The sequence below is a fragment of the Numenius arquata genome, chromosome 6 (assembly GCF_964106895.1).
Source record: "Numenius arquata chromosome 6, bNumArq3.hap1.1, whole genome shotgun sequence".
In the NCBI taxonomy this organism is placed as follows: domain Eukaryota; kingdom Metazoa; phylum Chordata; class Aves; order Charadriiformes; family Scolopacidae; genus Numenius; species Numenius arquata.
In genome coordinates, this window is record NC_133581.1 from 14,822,869 (window position 1) to 14,847,004 (window position 24,136).

General features: G+C 36.9%; 1 protein-coding gene across 1 annotated transcript in view; it reads right to left on the reverse strand.

The window, feature by feature from the left end:
• Window positions 1-24,136, reverse strand: part of CHID1 (chitinase domain containing 1) — a 114,397-nt gene that overhangs the window by 64,258 nt on the left and 26,003 nt on the right. The window contains exons 8-9 of the mRNA XM_074149330.1: window positions 9,421-9,522; window positions 6,934-7,089 (exon numbers count right to left, since the gene is read on the reverse strand). Of these exons, the coding sequence (XP_074005431.1) occupies window positions 6,934-7,089; window positions 9,421-9,522 (258 nt within the window). The remainder of the gene's footprint in view (window positions 1-6,933; window positions 7,090-9,420; window positions 9,523-24,136) is intronic.

The window sequence follows — 24,136 nt, forward strand, 5'->3', positions numbered from 1 at the left end:
TCATTACTGTCAATTTACTAGTGAAGAGAATAGACAATCAGAATCTGACTCTATTCAAGTTGCAAGATAAACAAGCCCTGTCTTACAGTATCTGTATTCAGGAACATATATTCCATTATTTTTCAAGCCAGCCCAATTTTTCAATCATCAGACACACTAATCAACCAAAAAAAGTGTTCCACCTCATCAAAACCAATGGGGGAAGTAACTTAGACATGAAACAGTCAGGGGTGGAGGCTGGCCAGACAACAAGAAAAACTAAACAACAAATCAACCACAAATCAAACAACCAAAAAAACCCCCGGATGCATTTTTCTCAGGAAAAGGCCAAAAACTCTCCCATGTTAGAAACACAAGAAAAATATACAGCTACCTGGAACCAACACTTTAGTCCATAAATCCCTGACAGTGGTGGCTAGGTTCCAGGGTGACTGATAAACAACACCTAGAATCCTGCCTTTTGGCTCAAAAAGAGGAGGACTTCCTGCCTTCAGAATTACAAGCTTCCCAGAGGAACCTACACTGCACACGATCCAACAAGTTAGCACAGTGTACTTAGCCAGCTCTAGGCTAACTCATATATAGACACCAAGCATTTTCAGGAGGTCCTTTTCACCCTCATCCCCAATTGATTTGCAATGGAACTGGACAGAACAAGTATCTTGTGGGAGACTGTCAACACCAGGCAAAAATTAGTCACTATCTTTTCAGCCCTGAGCATGCAAGAGGATAGGGCAATGGGAGCTAAGCGATTGATAGCAGAGGAATCTGGATACACACATAGTGTTACCTGTTCTATGCTGCTTGTTAATCACCATATATCTGAAGAGATTAAATCAGGACTAGAAGTGGTTTTAGGTGATCTCACAAGCCCAAATAAGGGTTTCAAAGCAATGAGCTTTTTTCCCTTTACAGTGGGTACAGACACTCACATGCAAATCTATGAACGTAAGTAAAATTAACTTAAAGTAAAACTTTCTGGCTCTTCCCTTTGTTTTAAGCCACAGAAGCATTTTTCCCAATTCCATTATGCTATCTTCTAATGGTTAGAGTACAACGAGACAGTAAAGAACTCTATCATTATTATTTTGTCAACATTTGTCTTCCTAAATATTGCCTGTAGCAAATTCAGTATTAAAAAAGATCCTGAGAGACAGAGAAGAGCACATTTCACAGCAATATGGCCACCATTTAAAGTGTACACCACAACTGACTACATTTTTTTTAAAACAGATGCACTGAGATATAGACAGTCACCCACAGCCAATATGCCACTGTACAACCGAACTTCAGAACCAATCATTTGCCTAATAAACACAAGACACTTTTCCCTCATTTCGAAAGAAGGAAGGGATGTGTTTTACATAAAAAACAATTATAACAGCTTTACATTTAACATCATATTTACAATTTGGGCAAGCTGAGATATGACAATAATTTTACTTCATAAGACGTTTTATCTACTTTATATGAATTAACTGGTCTTTCACTTTCAGTGAACAGCTAATGCTCACCGTATACTCCAAAAGGGAGGGAGGGACAGATACACCACAGAAGCCACACAGAACATCCCAGAGGGAATTTAATAGAATAAGCCTCTCAAAAAAACCTGAATTATTTAGATATTTGTAATATAGAAATAACTTCTTTCTGATTCCAGGTCCAATTGTAACTTTGTCCTTTCACTGCCATGATTTTACCATCTGACCCAGCAGTACAATTTAAGAAGAAAGAGCTTAACAGTTTCTCCAATGAAGCAAAGAGGTGGACACAGATCAAAAGAACGTTCAGTTCTACAGACCTATTGGTCCATCCATTTATTTTAAATATTAGTATCTCCCCAATGTTACACAAACTATGAGCAATCAAGATACAGAATCCTGTACACATGGAAATAATGGAAATCCAGAGGGAATTACAGCATGAAGAGCAATGTGGCAAAAGCCTTGAAGCTTGAAGAAGAAAAGACTCCCTTGCACAAGTTCTTTGCTACATTCTGTAAGACAAAATCATGAGTCACAGTTAGTAGCAATTTAAGAAGACTTGAGCCAATAAAGACCTGGAGCACTGAGTCCAGTTCTGGGGCCCCCAGCATAAGAAGGACATGGACCTGTTGGAAGAGGTCCAGAGGAGGGCCACAAAGATCATTGGGGGGCTGGAGCACCTATGCTATAAGGAAAAGCTGAGAGAGCTGGGGTTGTTCAACCTGGAAAAGAGAAGGCTCCAGGGAGACCTCAAAGCAGCCTTTCAGTATCTAAACGGTGCACACAGGAAAGATGGGGAGGGACTCTTTATCAGGGAGTGTAGCAATAGGATAAAGGGCAAAGGTTTTAAACTGAAAGAGGGTAGATTTAATGTTAGAAAGAAATTCTTTACTGTGAGGGTGGTGAGACACCAGAACAGGTTGCCCAGAGAAGTTCTGGATGCCCCACCCCTGGAGGTGTTCAAGGGCACGTTGGATGGGCCTTTGAGCAACCTGGTCTAGTGGGACATGTCCCTGCCCATGGAAAGGGGATTGGAACTAGATGATCTTTAAGGTCCCTTTCAATTCTAACCATTCTATGATTCTAATTCAGAGAAAAAACTCACCTCTAACTGTTTAAGTACCACGTTTTATTACCTGCTATTTACAGAATGGCAGGCAGCCAATAAAATTCTCAGTAGAATTCTGCATCCTCACATAGTTTGCAAATCATCTTATTTTCTATCTCTGAATAGTACAATGCATTGTCAAATTAGTTTCTCCCTTCCTTCAACTGGAAATTTATTATATCAATCCTCTTAAGTGTTTAAAAATTAACATAAAAATCCCTATTTGGATTCCTTTAAATAAAAGGTAAGCACACACAGCATTGTCTCACAACAATGGAGTTAATCACATATCTATTTTCAACAGCTACATTTGGAACAAAAGCAGCTTTGATGCAGAATATATTCAAAAGTTATATACAGTCAGGTGGAATATCAGAGATGTATCTTCACTCTTTCAGCACCACATAAAAAAAAGACAAAATGTCTTTAACACATTAAACTTTGCAGGAATTTGCTCAATAAAGAACACTGACTTATTAAACGTAAGCGGCACCATTGCCACTTGGTAGCCTTTGATTTACATTGCTTTTAATTCACAGCTAGCAATGAAATATATCAGTTCCCTTTTGGCCCAGATCATAAACGCTACAGATTTTTGATGGTATGGTATGGAAAACACCAGTGCACTGCTGTCTAACCTCCCATGAGAAGGCAAAAAAATCCCAATGGGTATTACTGCAACTGAAATATAATGTCCCAATGATTAAGGGAGATTCTGAAGAGCAGATAGCTAGAGGCAAAAAAAGTACATCGGAAGTAAGAACCTCTTGAGATTGAGGGGCTTGCTGATCTACTACACGTCTCAAAAAGGACTCAAAGGTAAAGACTGCAGCAAGTCAGCAACAGCAGATGGTTATATTCTGACAGGATTTTAATACAGTGGTAAGTTTTAATCACTGCATCTTAGCAGTTCACACACCTGATTCTTGACAGCCAGAGGGCAGAAAACATTGCCAGAAGCACTAGAGGTGATTTGGGGAACCATAGGCACACCAGCTTTATTTCAGGCTTAGCATTTCATACAAATTACATCAGAACTAAATATACACTGGAATGTAGCTTCCCTGCAGCTAAACAACAATGGTACTCGGTTGATTAAAGCACCAGAATGTGCTATAATCTTTGAGATTGACTCGTATTAAAAAATACTACTTGTGAGGGAGCTGCAAGATGAACACACTGTTACTGTAAATATAAGCTGCAGTTCCTACTGCAACAACACCCAAAAACTAACTACATTGTGCTGTAAAAGAAAAGTTGGTTTTGTTTCATTTTATCCTGATATATATACATACAGAAGTACAAACACACATATATATTACTTTTTATGGAGTGTATGAAGGAAAGGTTGTATATTTTTTCAGCAAAATGGTAACCAAACACTTCTAGCTTTAGATTGCATTCTGCAATAAAAAAAAAACACAGGCAGATAATATTTTATGCAAATAGGAATTCTATTACATATTATTTTATGAACTTCTGGATTGAAAAAATATTCAGTGAATAAAATATACCTATGTTCAGAAACTCTTTCCATCACATAATTCCTATCCTAAAGAAAAACACAAACATGAGACCAGCAAAGGTTTATGCACTATGCATGTAATCCTATGTATAAGATACGCTAATAATCAATTTAAGTGCAGACTAAATATACATCAAAACCTGAGAATATACAGTTTGCCACTGAAGCTTACAATTCTCCAGCTCTCTAATGAAAGATGATCAGATTCTAATGAATATGCTTCAACAAGACAGTGTGCACTTTACAGTGTGACAAGGAGCACTGGCATGTTGGAGACCTGTACATGCAGTAAATTTCAGATGCAAAAACCTGAAGAGAAACATACAACAAAAAAGTTGATACCCACCATACTGCTCTTAACTGAGTAGATTTTGAATTCATTTTAATACCAGTATGTTCGCTTAACAGCACTATCACTACAACGTATGGAGAGTGCCTTAAAGGAGCCATGACTCAAACCTTCAACACTTTTTACTGGTCATGAGTAACACTGGATTACAGTCACCAAAAAACAGGAAGCTCAAATTCACTAAGGAGCCAAGGTGAGAAAAATAAATAATCAAGCCATCCACTTCTAGGCTGGACACAGCTTCTGAGCAGTCTTTTTATGTAGTATGAAGCAGATACTAAAAAGGGGAAGGAATAGGATCAGCCTCAGTCATGTGTTGCCTTAGAGAATGAAAAAAACGTATGTAGCCAGAGTATTAATAATGGAATAAGAGGGAAGCGGAAAAAGTATCTCTGAACAAGCTGTGCCCATTGTGGTATTCAATTGGATGTGACAGTGATAGTTTTCAGAAACTCACAGATGCTAGGAACTAGAACTTCCTTACAAACAGCATGTCACCAATTAAATGGCAGAAAGCTTATTTTACACTAATAACCTTTTTTCTGCTTTCTTTATGCCAGAAGATTGGCCTATTTTGAAGTTGGTTTACATTGAACCTATTTTAGTTTTACATTACTACACATGAAATATACAGCAAAGACTAACACGTAACTATGCACACTCAAAAATATACTTCTGGGAAAATAAACTTAATCATTGACCAATGTTTAATAGATAAGGCAGCAAAGTGGAAATTAATATGTTTCATGTATAAACGCAATGTTTCTTAAAGTCTAGAATCTAGCTTCTGGTAGATATCTGGAAAAATTACAATATTATGGTCTGTCAATGAAGAATATGTTAACAGGACCATTCTCTGTATAAAACATATTATCCCATACTGTGTGCCACTGCCCTACACACAGGTAAACATAGCCTCTTTCAGTAAACCTTATATTAATCATACATGACTCTTAGCTAGGATATCTTTGCCATTAGTTAAAAAGCAACATGAATTAATACTATAATATAGTCCAGAAGAAGCTATGAAAAGTAAAAGTAGATGCCATCCTAGTGTGCAGTATGCTTTCAAGTGGAAACTTCATTACAAAACTTGCAGTTCAGAAAAAAGCAAGATCCTTTTGTTCTGCTAGATAATGCAATACTCCTGCCTGCAAAAGGAACTGTAAATATTACAGTGGAGCTACATTAATTGTGCTGAACTTATATAATTAGGTTTGTAAATCAAAAATGCTTTGACTATTTAGTATTTTTTGTGCCTAACCACTACAACTAACTTTACAGAAGATACTCTGATACACTCACTATATACCTTTCATTGTAGGCAATAGCCTTATTTTCTTCACCCTGTGTTTTCTGTTATTCATCAAGATTCAGACGCAATTCAGCTCTGGGAGAAAACTGTGTCTACATTATTATACTCCTGCAAACAGCCAAGGTGAAGCAGGAAGACAGTAGAGGCAAGTGCAATGATGACAAAGTATTTGTGTAACTGAAGGCACAGACAAAAAAAGTTCAGGCCATTACCTTATACAATCCATCTCAGATAATATTTCAATGCCTAACAAGCAATCTGTTACTATATTGAAATATCCTGGTGTAATGAACTTAGCAACCTGTGAAAGTGAGAACAGTCACCTCTTGTGCTTTAGGTTTGTTTCCACTTGGCTTGGTTCTATTTTATAAAGTAATTACAAACTTCTGAACAAACCTGATTTTTCTGCCAAATTCACCCTCTTTTTATTGTTTTGGGTTTGGGTTTTTTTTTTGTTTGTTTGTTTGGTTTTTTTCTGGCTTGATGTACTATACTCTGACTGCATTTCTACAATATGAACTGTAAATATTACAGTAAACATTGCAGTTATTATAGGTCATTATTACTGAAAACTAAAACAACCATTTTCCTCTGAGAATCAATAAAAAATTTCTGGCTGCCTTTGGAATACTTCCCTTTATCTTGTTATAGATTTTTGTCTCCAGGTGAGCTTATTGCAGCTTTTTATACTCTAAAGGAACTTGGTGGCATATTGCTGTTTGAAACTAATATCAAATTTCAAAGTAACAGGTAACAACTTCAGGGGTTGAGAGAAACAATCTTTAGGTCAACTGCATGAACCCCCAAAATGATACACAACATAAGAGAATACTGTAGAACATTTTCACCCAAGGATGGCAAACTGCACGTACAAACATGGATAGAGGAAAGAGGGAAAATTACATAAACTGTTTTTCCACAGGAGTTCTGACAGGATAACTGTGCCATCTCTCCGCACTTCTGTACAGCAAAGAGAAGTTACAGGTCTTAATCTAACTGTTAACCTACTATTCCACGTGCAGATTTATCACTTTTGCCATTTCTACGTTACCATCACATCCACATGTTATTTCTAATCAAGAATACTTGTTAATTTCTGAGTTTTGTGGGACTACATAATACATAAGCACTTACTATCCAGAGAAGTCTTACCTGCTACCAAGGATTGGCTCCCCAGAGGCTCCCAAAGCAGAATAGTCCATGCCATAGAAATTCAGCCCTAGAAGTATTTTATTCCTCCATTTTGAATCAGGATCCAGTACTTGAACACAGGCTCGTACCCAGGGAAGAGGGGAATTCGGACCGGGTCTGTCAAGTTAACAAAAATCAAACAGGTTGTCAGAAACAGTAGACAATCATTCTCAACCTTCTCTTTTTGACTAGTGTAATTGTAAAGAGGAAAATATAGCACACAAAAATCAGTGGTTAACCTACAATCCTATGAAGGTTCAATGCACATTCTTCAGTGACTTTAAGTACTGATGCACAAAACATACTTGCTCCACTCTTAACTTGTGATTCATTTCTAAGGTAAAGGGACACAAAACTACTTATAGTTGGTAAGAAAAGGTTTTGACCTAGCACATTTTCTCTGTCAATAGGCCTGGCAGAATGCCCACACAGTAATTCAAAACTCTGTATAACTTCAGTTCTTTTTCAATACTTTCCTCAATGTTTTTACCATAAATTGGCACAACATACTAGGACAAAATCCACCATTTACTTATAGAAAGAACTATAAAACCAGTGACTGGGTAAGCAATATGGGTTTCAGTGATTGTTTAACATTTATGGATAAAACCCTAAATAGGCTATTACCTAACAAAAAGCTACATTAAGAAAAAGAGTAGAGCCTTAATACACAGAGTAACTGAATAATCATATATACAGTATCAGTATATCATGTTATATCATTCCATTCCTATCTCATCAGAGAGGAGAGCACATTTTATCGCAAGAATAAGGAAAAGCATATTCTAATCTTACAAATATGAACATCTACTCCCTACTAATTACCTGCCTCAAAGCATTTGGGATATGTGCGCCGTTAAAACTCAATATGCTGATACAGTATAGAAATGTTGCTGGAAATTGTATTCATATTTAAAGGCAAAAAAATTGTGAGAAAACATACGTATTATCTTGATTTTCATATACTCAGACCAATCAATGCAAATTCAAGCAAAAATGATTTGAATTTTTTTATCAAGTCCCTTCTCAGACTAAAAGTATAACATCTCAGAAACCACACTTATTCCAAATACAATGGGTGTGTTAACTTCCTTCCTTCTTTCAAGTAAAAAAGATTAACAGGTCCAAGTCAGACCTAAGTAACTTAAAGTGCCAGTGAAAGCATAAAGATGTGACTGTACCATAACACATCCTGTGTGGTGTAGTTTCGCCACACAGGAGAGATGCAGCCTACAGCACAGTATTTCAAAATTCCAGATGGGTTTGTATAGCCTGTACAAAAGCCCTTAGCACCTCATCTTCATAGATGTCAGATTTACCTAGAGGAAAGCTAAACTTAATACACCTATGCTGCATATTCCAGCAGAGAGTAATAAAAATAACCTGTTCTAACTTCAGTGCGCATTACTGCCTATGTTCGTTCTCACCTAGGGTATTAGGCTTGAAGATGTAGAGACAGGCCTGGGGAGAGATAGGAAGGAAGTATATAAATTCTTTTCACAAGAGACAAAAGTTCCTTTCTTTTAAATCTGTCTAGATGTTATCAAAATGCTAATATACTACAGGTGAGGAAGGTTTTAGTGATGTAATAAACACAAAAACAATAGCATTACTAAATCTGCCAGTTTACCACAAATATTAACTGTGGACAGCCACCTTGAAGCAAGATACACAGAATCTCCCAGGAATTCCAAAAGCATATCCTTAAATGCAATTTGGAGGTGAAATGAACCACTCTTTTGGAGAACAGTAACATAAAGAGACTCTGTAGAGTTCACGGACATCTCAACTACACTGCTGTTCCACTTTCACACAGTTAAAAACACTAAGTTTCTGAAAATCAATATTCATGTACAAAAGTGGGATTTTGTGTTATTTTTCAGTCAGATCAGCTCCCTGGTCTGGTTTGATGAGCTGCTGCACAAGCAGCTGTATCAGTACAAGGGAGGGAGTAGTGGAAGAATGGAAAGACATGTTTAAGCATGTCCACATTAGCAGTGTTGCCAAAAGGCAGTCTGCTGCCTCAGGTTGAAGCAAATAAGTTGTCCATTTTGCTTTAAAGCTAACCTTTTCGACAATGATATGTACTAGATTATTAGTGTACCGATCCTGCAGAACTGTGCTAAATAACTAAAAAAAAAAGAACCTGGCCTGGAAAAGAAGAAGCTTCACAGTACTAGTAAAAGGATAACCTTTCAGTTTGAGTACAAAGCCTTTCACAATATCTGGGTGCCAATTCTACACTGCTGTTAAACAATGTCCTGAGATATTGGGTTGTTCAAAAATCAACTATCCTAATTACTAATTCAAAACTTCAGTAGCCAATGCAGTTAAAACACACTGTCCACTTTACTAAAAAAAAATGAACTCATGCTGTAGATTTAATAGTGACTTAACTGGGAATCAGTTCCTTCAGCAATCTTTTCCTAATGTTAGACCGCGTCTTACCGTTGTGGTGTTGAATAGTCATATGTCATGAGACTGAAGCTGTCTATTGCTGAGGCCAACTGATCAAATTCTTTCTTTGTGAACATTCCCGGCTGGTTAGTCCTTTTAAAAAAAGAGCAAAACAAAAATAACACAAAGAGATAAATTACTACAGTAACCTGGCTTAGTCTCTCTTTCGAGTTTCATTGCATTTGATCAGGTAAGAAAAATCTTTCATTCTGAGGTGGCAAAAGAAGATATTTCCATGGCATTCTTAAATGCCTAAGAGAAACAAATATTCAATGCTACTTATGCTGCCAGTGGGAAGAATCAGACTTCCACAGCATACTTACCAAAAAAAGTATTTCCATCATGGCTACAGTAGTGATTATAAGGGCTGTGGACTAATCAAATTGCCTTAGGTAGCAATTAACTGAGCTCTAAAAGCTTTTACAAAACCTTCAATTGCTTGGCCTGTCAAACTGTTTTTGGTATTTATAAAACTAAGTTATCTGAGCCATACTTAAATAAATGGATGGGTGCAGCTGTTGATACAAAAACATAAACCAAAGGTAATTTTTTTATTAATCTCAAAATGAGTGGTAATTTCAGCTTGTACTGTACTTAAGATATTTTCTCTCACTGGTGAGAAACACTTTAGTGTCTTTTCATTCCCTTACAAAAAAAGTCCTAAAAAGCAGAAAGCCTATGCAACTGCCTGATTTTAGCAAAAGACTATACAAACCTTTTTTCTTTCTCTCTTCTTTTGGGGAGAAGAAGAAATACATTCTATGACCTTCTCTAGACAAAAGTCTAGTTACACCTTCAGCATATCTTTGTATGAAATATATAACACAATTGTTACTTCCACCTTTTCTTGCTTATTCTTCATTTACAAAATCTAGCACTGGGTTAATATCTACCACGCATCATGGATGAGGCACATTAATGCACATTAAGATGAGACAGAGAGATAGGGAAATAGCGTATTGTCCTAAATAGCCTGGGAGAGCAGGGTTCATAGGTGAACATTACAAAAGAAAAGAAAAAGGAAAAAAAAAAATTCTTTAACAGATACAAACTCTGTGGTACGACTCTGCCATTCAAGAGCTGGACTTAGAGGATTGTACAAGACTCCTTTAGAGAGTGGGGGAGATAGACTAAAGAAACCAGACCTTCCCATTAATATCAGAAACTGCTACTTGACTAGAAATCAGTAGGCAACTCCTGTCCAAATAGGATACACATTAAACCCACTCATGTTCCATCTAAAAAGTAAAAACAAAAAGATGCTCAGTGACAGATGCAAGTAATAAACTGAAAAATCACTTCTTTTGACCTTTATCACTTTTGGATCAGTGTGCAAATTCTCCATCCAACAATATGCGCCAAGTGGATCACCAGAGCATAACAGTGTTCATTCATCAGTTTACAAGGACACTGTCTGCTCCATCACATTAGGATAGAGGTTAACAGAATACAGGTTACAAAGTGAGGCAAAATAAATCATTTAGCACGCCTGTCATGTTACAAGGGAGCAAAGCATAAATGGTATTTGCAAGTCAGGTCAATGAACTTGACCAAACATACACTGGATTATGTAGCTGTAATTTGTATGAAGCGTAGTGGTGTTCTGGAAGTTTCAGGTTTTCAGAATCAGTGATATACTTGTCATATTAGGGAGAAATCCCATCCCTTTCCTTTTGGGGCTTTAACAAATTAAAACAAATCTTCACTTTTGGAACCTATTGCTGGACCTCAGTTTTTTTGAGAGTTATCTGCTTGTCATTTACTGCAATTGCAAACTCTAGTTTTTCCACAAGAATACAGAAAATGAAAGACACCTTTGAAACAATGTCACGGCAACTTGGATGTCTGTAGGGAACACAATTCCCCAACGCAAACTCCTGCAAAACACAATTTCAGTAAATTGATTTTGATTACTCATGAAGGGAAAAGCATAACAAGTAATTATAATGTGTATTAGACATTAGGGCAAGTTGGATTGCTTTATAGATTAAGCTGAGTAGTACTTTAGTGAAACTTGTATATGTAACTTGTCCTCTACATCCATTCTTCATATATACTGTCAAGGAATACGGAGGGGAAAAAAAAAAAAAAAAGAGAGAAAAAAAAAAACCCCACAACCAAAACTAAAGACAAATAAACCCCCCCAAGTTAAAATGGATATTGTCATAATTTTCTCCAAAGCAAACTTGTAACTGAACTCCTTCAGCTACAGAGGAATGCCACCTGAGGAGCAAAGTCATAAATTTCCGACTTGGAACAAACCCAGCAGCAACGAATACATTTTTTCATTCATAGATAGCGTTAAAACACCACCATCCTTCAACAGAAAGCACCACACACCAGCTCAATCAGCACAACCAGTCAATTCTGCTCTAGTCAAGCACTTTGGGAAACTGTCCACTGGAGCAAAAACAAGACTATTTGATTCACGCCTTGAGAATTGTTCTGACTCAAGAAAATTCGCTCTCAAGGATAAAACCTAAATATTTTTCAATAGCTATTATGCTTCTCATTTGAGGTTTCCCAATCATTCTGATATTTAATCGTAAACTTAACTCAAGGGCAGGTATGTTTACTGCCTACATCGTTGAGAAAACCAGCACAGAGAAAGTCAAAAGGAGGCACAGAATATGCAAAGTCCATGAGAATAAAAGTTTCCAACTCTAAGCAAAAAGCCTCTCATTCCTCTAAGCCTTGAATAGTGTTTGCAAAATATTCAGTAAAGTGGCAGAAACTTCATCGTAATTTATCAGCACTGTAAAATATACATACTGAAGACAGCTTTTTATTAAATCGTCAGATAACTCAAACCTTGATGATTTTTTCTGCTCACTACGAACATGACAAATGTGAAGGAGCAGAAGCCAGGTGTATGAACATGAATAATAGAAAAGGCAAATTATTTGATATATCTGAAAAGTTTCTTTACGTGGAATTAAACCTGAACTCTGAACTGCTTCATTTGCTTTGAGTTCACCTTAAGACACAGTTCAAGAATTACATCTCATTTGGTGTCTAACAAATGTACTTCCTAGAAGAGTGAAGTTGAACACTGAATACAAGAGAAATCTGCTGTTTAAAGAAACCTGCTCCTACTAGCCTGAAAATATACTGAAATTATGCAAAATGCACTATAAATATGAAATAATTTGGATTGAAGAAGTAAAATTAAGCAGAAAAGGGTATTCTTTTTATGTTAGCTTATACTACATTCTCTTTATTGCTGTTCTAAGAGCCAGACACTTCATATGATATTTGCATTTGTATTTTTCTATCTCAATACCTTAAGCAAATGTCATTCAGTTTCCTTAACATTCTGCTCAAATGCACTAGTGTTCTTATGTGATTCTTATATCACTGTTCAACATAGTTAACTCTGAAACTTATTAAATATGAGCAAACCCCCCAACTATTCAGATTTGGAAACAGCCACCCAATCTCAGCCAAATTTGCATCTATATGGACTGTAGAAGTTGCTCCATGAGGAGAAATTCACCACAGAGATGAAATTTATGGCACTTTAACTGCAGTAAAAACCACCTCTGATACTATATATACAACAAATCATTTGTTTCATCTGAGGTCTTGATATAATGGCCATCATGATGTGTATAGGACATTATCCCCGGTGCTTATGCTGGTCAACAGCAGATTCAACGTGAGTCAGCAGTGTGCCCTGGCAGCCAAGAGGGCAAGCAACATCCCGGGCTGTATCAAACACAGTACGGCCAGCTGGTCAAAAGAGATGATTATCCCACTCACCTTGAGTACTGTGTGCAGTTATGGGGTCCACAATTTAATGCATCCAGAGGAGGGCAATGAAGCTGATAAAAGGGCTGGAAAGAATGTCATGGGAGGAGCAGCTGCAGACTTTGGGTTTGTCTAGTTTGGAGGACAGGAGGCTGGGTCGTGCCCTCATTGCTCTCTACAGCTTCCTGAAGAGGGGAAGTGGAGAGGGAGGTGCTGATGTCTTCTCCCTGGTATCCAGTGATAGGATGCATTGGAATGGTTCAAAGCTGCACCAGGGGAGGTTTAGAGGACATTAGGAACCATTTCTTTACCAAGAGAGTGATCAAACAGTGATCAAAACCTGGAACAGGTTTCCTAGAGAAGTGGTTGATGCCCAATGACTGTCAGCATTTAAGAGGCATTTGAGCAATGCCCTTAATAATACGCTTTAACTTTTGGTCCACCTTGAAGTGATCAGGCAGTTATACCAGATGATCGTCATAGGTCCTTTCCAATGGAAAAATACTCTATTCTATCTTTTCTGTTCTTTTGCAGGGAACCACTGAGTTACTGAGAGAAAAATCACTCTACTTTTTGAACATAATGTTCAAGACACAGAAATATTTCTAGTAAGTGACAGTCCTTTTCTTATACAGACAACAGCTGTCCCTGAGACACATCAATATTTTTGCTTTAGGCCATCCTTGAGAGGTGATGAGGCTTCCCCCACACGCTTTTAAGAGATGCATTTTCTTGGATAAAATACTGACTTTCCTACTGAAACTTTGTTTACATGGCCCAGTATTCATTTCTTCCCATTCTTAGTTATGTCACTTTTGACATGACTAGGAAGCTCCTTTACTTTGTTGAGAGATTTGCTGTTTCCATTTATAGGCTCCTGACTCAACTTTCTGCTAGAAAACACAGCAAGAGAGGAACAACTATTCCCCTGAGAGCATAGGTCTTATTTGCACATATTCCCGACAATTTGTCAGTATTTCTCAATGGCACACTGCTATATGTATATACAGAAACAATTACAGGGGCAACATCACAGACTTAAAAGAAGAAATCACCTGTTTTCCTTGGTATTTCTGTATACACAGTTTAAAATTTTACAGTCTCTTTTTACCATTCCATACTTCCAAATCTAAAATAAGTGCAGGGGAGTTAGTTTCATAGTCTAGAATGTCTATTACCTGACTCTTCCAAATAGCATATGGCCATATTCCCATTAGTGCTTTACTTGTAAGTATTCCTCTAAGGTTTTGACTTTGTAGCCTTTCATACTAAAAGACTGGAAAAAATACTTCAACCATGCAAGCCACTTTTATTTACTTTCAAATGAATCTACATTCTCAATTACTTCTTGTCTCACTATGATTACTCTCAAGATGAAAAAAGATAAGAAAAAAAAAGTCTTGTAACTGGCTACTACTCCCTGGAAGTTCAAACTGCATTCTCATTTGTTACCTCACCTTCTCCCTCCCTTATAAAAGACGAGTTTTCTATATCCTCACGTCTTTGAATAGTCCTTCATAATGGAAAACTGATTGATTTTCTGTTTCCTGTGTATTTCTATTTCAGAAGTCATCTTCTCAGTAATGACTTTATTTTCTTGTTGTGTATAATTCTGTTTTCTCTGTAAAGCAACAGTTTGCGAATCTTCCCTTCTCCTATCTTTCTTCACCATCAGATATTATTGGTTTTCATAGCTCCTTGCAGTTAGCTGCACTAAAGTATAATGCTATTGCATTTTATGAACAGAGACTCCTGAATTTAGTTAATGCACAATCACTCAATAAAAATACACCATTTCTTCCTGCATCCAGTCTGTTCTACAGCAAATAGGAGAAAGAGTTAAAATCTACCCTGTGCATCAGACAATTATAGGCATTGATAATGAAGTAGTCAAATCCATAAACAAGTTAAAATTCGAAACCATTTTCTTTTCAGGAAAAAACCTCTTGGCAGTTTTGTAACTACCCTATCTCTTTTTAGGTTCTCCAAAACTCTATAAGGATGACAGCTCACTGAAGTAATCCTCCACCATCAGTATGTAGAAAACAGTTTTATATGGATCTTAGTTTCCGTGGATGCTTTGTGACTAGATTCTCTGGTGTCTTACAGATGTTCCATTTATAATGACCTCTCACTCCTGGGTCTTGGGAAAAAAAGATGGGTCATCTTCATCTGTCCACCTGCCTACTTTCATGAAGTGGCAGGGACTTGACTATTAAAACTCTATGTCTACATCAATTTTGTTTGAAACTGGTCAAATGCTAAAACACCTTCTGAAGAGAGATGAAGAATGGAAGAGAGAAAGCTTACAGACACCTTGCTTCCTCAGTAATCATGCTAAAAATAAAGTTCTGTTTGCAATAGTATTGGATGAAGCAGACAAGTCAACAACAGGACCTTGACACAATATCACTGTTCAACGCCATGAATGATAATTACAGATCTAATCCTTGCTGTCAGAAAAAGAACGTGACGAAACTGAATGATCAACCAAAAAAAAGAGAGATTCTGAGTCAGATGAAAATAGACTCAAGACATAGCGGGGACTGAATTCCATGCAGTTTATTGGAGATTTTAAAAAGCACAGTACGATCTCCATCTTTGACCTTTCTCCCTCAGTCAGCACATCCTTGCAAACAACATATCAAGGCTTTTACAGGGATGCATGTTACTCATTAAGCATTTCGGAAAATGCACATGCTTAGTATTCAAATACTTTCACAGGCATTTGTAATACAGCATTCTTTTCCTCTATTTCCTTTTTAAGGACAAAAAGTTGCAAGAGCTGAAGAACTGTGTGTAACGATACAATCTAAATCTCAGTTAAATCAGAGCTTAAACACAGTATCTGATTTTGCGGCCTACAAATCCAAATCAATATGACAAATCAGGGACTATACATTGCAAAACCAAAAATGTCAGTCCATTGAACCATAGTATTGAGGTCAGTCCATTGCAGGAGAAAAAAGTAACACAAATTTCAAGTTAGTATAAATTTCTTCCTTTTTTTTTTTTTTATAATCTGTATGAAAGTCCCAAATAAAAATCAAAGCGAAAGGTAACTCCATAAAACCAGTGCAATCACCACTGCTTTCCTCCAGTCGTGACTTTTCATCTGGTTCTACTCTTAGAACACTCTCCCAATTTCACACACTAAAAGTGTTGGGACAGATAGAGGCAGAGACAAAACCAAGAGGTTCCTCCCTCTCCCAACTGACCCCCATCTTCGTGATATCTCCAAAACACGTCTCGCTCATGTAATATGAAAGACTACCTTACTGTTAATAAGTCAGAAAAGCATCATCCCAAGAGATAAAAATTGTGAAAGAATGAGCAAATGAAAAAAGAGGAATTTTAATGGAAACATGACAATTTAGCACTTTATTTCTAATGAGTTGGAACAGCTTGAATATCCCAAGATAATTACTTTAGCAAGTCTAGGCTAGGCATCAGGGAGAACCTTCTAATGGTGCAGGTAGCCTGGGAGCATTGAAATAACATTCATTCAATTCAATGGTAGATTTTAACTATTTGTTAGATAAACTTCTATCAAAAGTCACATAATTATAGTTTGTTGTGCCTTAGGATAGTGCACCTTCCAATACTATTTTCTACTATTCAGCACAGTAACTAAAATTCCAAAATAAAAACCTGCAACCCTCTTGTGCACTGTCTTTGGCTGCTGCACTGATTTCATGATAGCAATGGTAAAATTCAGATGCCTTCAAAGAACGTAAGGGATATCTGTCAGTTGTGCACAAAAAAATCACAATTCAAAATAAAAAATATCTCTACCAAGTGCATCCTAAAAACACAAACCTGACTTTCCCTGATTTTATTAGCATTATGTTCAAGTTTTCTTAATGGCAAGAACATCTTTACTGATTTCTCAGATTAAATTAGGGTAGGCATTTAAAAACAACAACAAAACCTAGCCAGCTTGACAACCAAGAAGATTGTAACTGAGTGCTATAGATCCACAAAACAAAAGAGCTGGGAGTGGTTACTTCACATAATGTAAGTGCTTCACATCACTAGGGGACTGTAAAGCATAACAGACTGACAAGTAAAAACTTGCTGTATTTTCATCAGGAAACAAAATGGTATTTATGTACCAAATGAAATTTTTGCAGAACACTGAGGGCTGGCACTCTTCCTTAATGTACATATCCCATCCCAGCTGTTGCTTTTGCAGTACTTGCTCTTCAATAGCGAAAAAAACAAGATCTGCTCTTGTCATGGAGTAGCCTACACAGTTTTCATGAAGCCAAACTAATTACCTGTGGCCCATCTGGTTTAAACCAGTACAGAAGTCAAGAAGGAGAAACATGACAACAATTATATGACCTGAAAAGAATGCATGAAATCCCAGCAGACACCTAGAGACAAATGAGCCTGAAAACTGCTGTCCTCAGAGCTGAAGCATACCGGCAGACTAGTCTGCATCACTTACACCGTGTTTTTCAAGTAACTTAAGAATTTTTATCTGAAACTCTTAAGCCAACATAAGAAATACATCTGTTTGACAAAAACAGATGATCTGAATACCAAAGAAGAAAAAGTTTCTTTCGATACTTGTATTTAGTGTTTCCATTTTTGGGGAGGTTAACTGTTCTCCTTTAATGCTGTTTCTGTTATGTTGCTTCAGCTTCTTCAGAGGAGTCATTTAAGCAAGACTATGCATAAATGAACATCCACTACATCACCATTTGGTTCTCCTAATTGCCAAACTATTCTAGTACCTTCCATGCCAGGGCTTAATGCCCAGGCAAGCCATGCTCCAATAACAGAACATCATGCAAAACAAGCTTGTACCCTGAAGCATATGAGCCCAATTTAAAAGCTCTAACACATCAAATGTAGGCTTAATTCCTCCTTGCAAAGATTAAAATGCTTACCATTTTTTTTTTTCTTTTTTTCTGGGTTGGGGTTTTTGGTTTTTTTTTTGGAAAGTTTTCCAACTTCACACTGAAACTTATGCAGTAATTGCTCTACACCAGCTGGCTCAGAATTGGTAGAGCTACAAGTGTCGGGCATGGTGAGGAATACATTTCACTCTTTCTTCTCTTTGACCATCATTAGTTGACCTACAGATTATTTTAATGATTCTCGCTAGTGGAAATACAAAAACTGATGTGTACACCTGCTTCAACACACGTCACAGTGCAGTCAGACCTTGGCTGCATTAATTTTATACAGTGAGGCATGGTCTTTAAAAAGCCACTTCTAAGGAAAGATTTATTCCTCTCAAGTCCTTTCTGAACCTGTACAAAATGCATTGAACCTTTCATGGTTGCAGTTGGAGCCATGCTGTGCTGAGCTGGCAGCCCAACAAACAGCAGCAAAAACAGGGGAGTCATCAGTGAAGGAAACAGATGTAGTTTAGAGTTGTTAACAAGCATCCAGATTTACTGCAGCTAATAGAATTCAGTTTAAAAAGAGATGTGACTGAGACACCTATACTTAAGCCTTTATACAGGGAAGAAACAAAACCCATGAGCCCAACGGCATGCCTCTAAGTATGATTCAAAAGTATTACTATAATCTGAAGAGGTTATTAAAGTTTCTCCAATAACTGTTACCCACAAGTAGTCAGGAATTGTCTCCTACCTGGTTTTCTGCTCCCCTCATTATAAACTCATATCTCAAGCTGTATCTTGCAATCCAAGTCACACATATTTTATAGGTTCTCTCATATGCAATGAAAACTATCGTGCCAGTCAGCTAGCCTTGACAGCCCACTGAAGAGTCATTTCTATGCCTTCTTAAATGCTGAAATTTATGTACAGAGCCCAATTTCAAAATCTCTTCATAGGCAACCGTACTCTCCATATTCCTGACAGTGCCTTTTTTTAATTTTAGGATACTCAGAGGAAGATTGACGACTACAGGAACGATGGAGGGCAATGTGTTATTATCAACCAGGCACAACAAATGGGGAAGAAAATCTGAAAACTATGAACAGTTTTCTAATTCCCACTTCTGTATATTGCTTGTCCAAAGAGATTGTCTTTCAGCATCAAATTTCTTTGTTAGCAACAGCAAGCATGGTGCTTGGTGTATACGCTAGCTAATTCTACGATGAATACACACTGATCATTTTTAGACTTGCTTGCTACGCTTTTATGACCTCGTTTGTCAAATTGGAAGGAAAAGTAAGAAAGATAATCAGACATGTAGAAAGATCAGAAAAGTGCAGCAAGAGTATTATTGATTCCAACAAAATAAGATTATAAGGACCAAGTTTCTCACAAACATTTTAACCTTTCACACTGTTAAATGTAAGTATTGGTAAAACAGAATTCTCCTTAATAAACACTACTCTACAAAGTTATTTTTCTAATATGTTGCTACTTTACATAATCCGGTAATTTAAAACTCCGTCTGAAACAAGCGATAGGTTTCCTGCTGTTTTGATCCCTGGCATTATTTACTTACCAAAATTTCAAGGCTTTACATTCTGGCCTGCAAAGTCCTACCCGAGAATGATTTTAAAAGTAAGTGATGATACGTATTTCACTCTAAAACAGAGACATCTTATAATTTAATTGAATTTATTTACCATACATTATTACAAAAATTACCCTGTCATTTACTTGCGTATTCTGCATCAGAATTACGACTTGCTAGAAAAGCTTCTAAGGAAAACATTGCATATCCTGGAATAGTGAAGCCAAAAACATATCATTCTGTATACACAAATCTATGGCAAGGCAATTGAATTTTTATCTTCTAAAGATGACAGACTCCTAGTGAAAAACACATATTACTTTATTAATTAAAAATATCCGTTCATAATCAACTTCTAAGAGACTAAAACAACTGTTTCCTTTATCACATCTGCAAAACAGTGATCAATTGTGGCATCATTGAGCTGAACAACTGTGAGGGCAACCAGCAATTTTCATCATGTACTCTTCCCACTTTTCAGCCAAGTATGTACGTATGTATATATAGGAGAAAGGAGGAAAAGAGCATGACAGCACAAAGCAAAAGGAGGGACAAGTTGGCTGCCATGCTGCCAATCCTTCCCAAGAGGCAGCGCAGCAAAACTAAGCTGATATCCATTGCTACTGGATAGCAGTAATGAAGAATACATAGATTCTGCTAATTTTCATTGCACAGCAGCTCTGGAAAGAAAGACCTGAAGCTACTTTAGACAGTCCTTCATATCTGCAAGGTTTTTGCAGCAGAATAAACTGAGTAGCTAAAACCTTAACTTTGGAGAAGTGAGTCTCCACTTCTCCAAAATTATGTGGAAAATTATTAGGTGGAAAATACTGACAGTATGTACATAGAGAAGCTTCAACTAACAGGGGGAGAGGCTGTCGATTTTTTTTTTTTTTTTCATTCTTAAATATTCAAATATGAACATCCGAAGTTAGGGATGCTTATCGTATTTTGAATGAGAAGCATATATTATATTCAAATCTTTGATGAGAGAAGTGGGTTGGGTTCCTGCAGCTTTGAAATGAATGCAGCTGCACTACTGCTGTGCAGCTCAAGAAGCCAATAAAGACAGACATATTTTATATAGATTATTTGCCAAGACTGCAGTAGCTTTAATATGCTCTTTTCAAAGCCTAGAACCTAAAAAAGTGAAAAACTAAAGACATGCTCAATTACAGATTTAACTGCACATGTTTCACTAGCAAGTAACAAGTTGTGAGCAGAACTTCTGCATGGCAGAGAAGTATTTTGCAAGATACTGTTATAAGACCAAAGTGGTATTAACACAGCATTACTGTGCATTAAGCTGAAGAAGCTAAATATCAAAACTGTGGTTTGCAGGCTGTTTTGGCACAAATTTGAAATCCTGCTTTTCAGCCATCTCTGGTTCCAGCTGCTTAACAAGTAACTTTCATTAATTCAGTTGCCTGGCTTTCTTTTAAAGTTCAGAGAGCAAATGTATATTGTTTGAGCATTTTCTTCTTGTATTTCTCTTAAGAGATTATATTAAGCTTAGCATAACAAAGGTAGTAATAACTTGAACTTTAGCAATAACATTTTAAAGAGATAAATCACTTCAAAATGCTGAGGGGTGTCCATCCCCTAAATCCATCATTACATACCTTGCTGACAGCATACACAACAATTCTAGGATTTCTCCTAATACAATGGTGGATCTTGATCTATAAAACTTATTGTGAGGTCTAAGAGACAGCTGATTCTCACAACAAATGAAAAACACAATGAAACATCCACCTATTCTGAACAATGGCCTAAAGGTGGAAAACTCTGTTACATAAATATTTCTTCGTAAATGGCAGTGACACTAGAAAAAGCTTCCCAACTTCTCCAGAAAAGTTTTCACTTTCTACTCCACCAAAAGAACTGCTTTTAACAAGATAACATCTTGTTTTCCTGGAAATACAATTTCTTCCTTCCTAAAGAAAGGATCAGTATACTCTAACTTTTACAGTCCCCATACAGTCCTGGAAGGATTTCAGCTATATGTTTTTAGAAAAATATTTTCACAAATTACTATCAATCTTGGAACAATTCTGCCTAAACAGCATGATACTAAATAGGAATCTGTGTTAACTCTCTTTTTTTTTTTCTTTTTCCCCACGAATCTCCTAAAAGAAGATTCTCTTCTTTTTTTACATCTCACCGTAGCAAAACTTACTGTTCAATGAGTGAAGAATGCCGTTTCAAAGCTACCAAACAAGATAGCTAGTCTTTTTATGACAAAAATACTTCATTTAGAATCAGTCTTGCCTACCCTCTGCCCCCACTACTGCAAAACCAGTACAGAACATTCCCCCTGATCTTGTTCAGGAATGTCAACAGATCCATCTCCTAGAACAATGAAGATTTTCAAAATAGTACTAAGCGCCATTTGAACATAAAATGCTTTCTCTTCAATGGCTTAAGTCAAAAGCACTTTGAGGCTGAAAAGAGGAAAATTGCTGAATCACAGTAAAACACTGTCAAGGCTTTATAATCTCCATACTCTAAAACCAATGATACAGTAATGGCTCTTAAGATACTAATAATGTATAAGTAAACCAAAAATACCCTCTGCCAGCAACTTCTCATTGCTTCTTAAAAGATGTAGTGTCACTTAACCTTAACATAAACTAAATCAGTTACAAATCTTAAGACTTCAGACTGTTTGAAATGTAAGAAGTGCTATGAATTTCAACTTTTTTTCCAATCAAATGATGTCAGCCACAGTAAGAAGCAGCAGTTAAAAATGACGGTTGGGATATAACTGCATTTAGCTGAGAATGAATGGGAAGCAGAAATACACTTTGAGATGTTGTGCTTGACATATAGATGTGGCAAACTCTTCAGAACAATGAGAAAACAGCCAGCACAGTACCTGACAGGAAGTGTTTTGTCATAGACTTGTTTCGTCAATTTTAAACAACTCATGAAAATTCACATCAGGTCACAGTATGAGCCTCTTCAGTGTTTTAGACATTATTTTGGAAATGTTTACCTGTCATTTTAATTCACTGAGACTAAAAGAAAGCCTATAAAGTCTCAGTTTAAGAACAGATGGCCAAAATCTGACTTACGTTATTTTCAGCTCTCTCTATTCCTTTACTGGGTCTGCCCCATCCACTCTTTTTTAATCACAACTAAAAGAAAAAAACATTCTAGACTTCTAACTTACCTAAAACTTTAGCAGGAAGGCTTAACAAAGAAAGCCTTCAAAAGTATCTATTCAAAAAGAATAAGGCTAGCTTGAGTCCCAGATGTATCCCCTGCACAGCTCTTCAAAAGAAACAGAGGGAAGGTGTATTTGTGAATGTTTGCTTTGTTCCTGGGATAGAGGAAGAAAGTTTCACAACAGAGCATACTCTTTTTCTTTTTTCTTCCACTGGCTCAGCTCTGCTTCCTTTCACTTTTCTGCCAAACAGACACATATGGAGCATTAATTCTGCCACCCAAAGAAATTAATAAAGGTGCTGCCCTCCCTTTTTTCTTCATACAGCTGCACATAACCTGCTGCCTAGATATATCATCAAGTTCAAAATGCATATGAACATTCCAAAATTTTCCTACTGTGTTTCTACAGTGTTTCGCCGTCTGATGTTATTTTTTTTAGTGTTCAACGTGAGAATTCTTTATCATGAACTAAAAGCATTTTTGTCCTTTTCTTCCAAGCTGATGTAAAAACTAATGTATCACTGTCACTTATACAGCCCCTGTTGACATATTTGAAGACGTATTATATCTCTCGACACTCTTCTCTTTTTAATATACTAAATACAGTTCTTCAAACTTTCCTCAAAGGAGACATTACCTATATCTCTAGCCATTTTTCTTGCTTTTCTCTAAACACTCTCATATTTTTACATCCTCCTACATGTACCCCAGACTCAGTTTTCCATGAGACCTGCCTAGCACTGAGGGCAGAATAATTACTTTTTGTCACCCTAAAAGCTCCCTGCCAATCATCTCAAACTGAAAAGTGTCCCTTTCCCTACATCTCCCAGCGCTGTTGCCTCAGCATTTTGAAATTGCCCAATTCTCTTCCAAGACCGGTCTGCCCAGAAAGTTTCCATGCATTTCCATGTTTTACTTCTCCCTCCTTAAAATAGTATTTTATTTCCATCTTTACTTAATCCCAGATAATTTTATATGTTTCTGGAATAACTGGTTAAATGTTTACCTACCAATCTGGTATCTTCTGCAAACTTAAAAACAATCCACTGGCCTCACTGGTTTAGGAAAATGCTTTAGGTCACTTTCATACGGCATATATTGCCCTACCACTTCTTTGGCCCAGATTTTACAGAGGTCCAGCAGCCTTTGCAGAAGACCAGCAAGACTGATTTTTATACTGCATATATAACAGGTCTAATGTATCCAGAACATTACTAGATTTGCTAGGCTTGTGCCACACAGTTGATCTGTGCTGTTCTATACATTCTGCTCTACGCCATATGGATACATATTTCTTCCTGGAAATCTGAGGGCCCCAGCTTAAAATATATGGTTT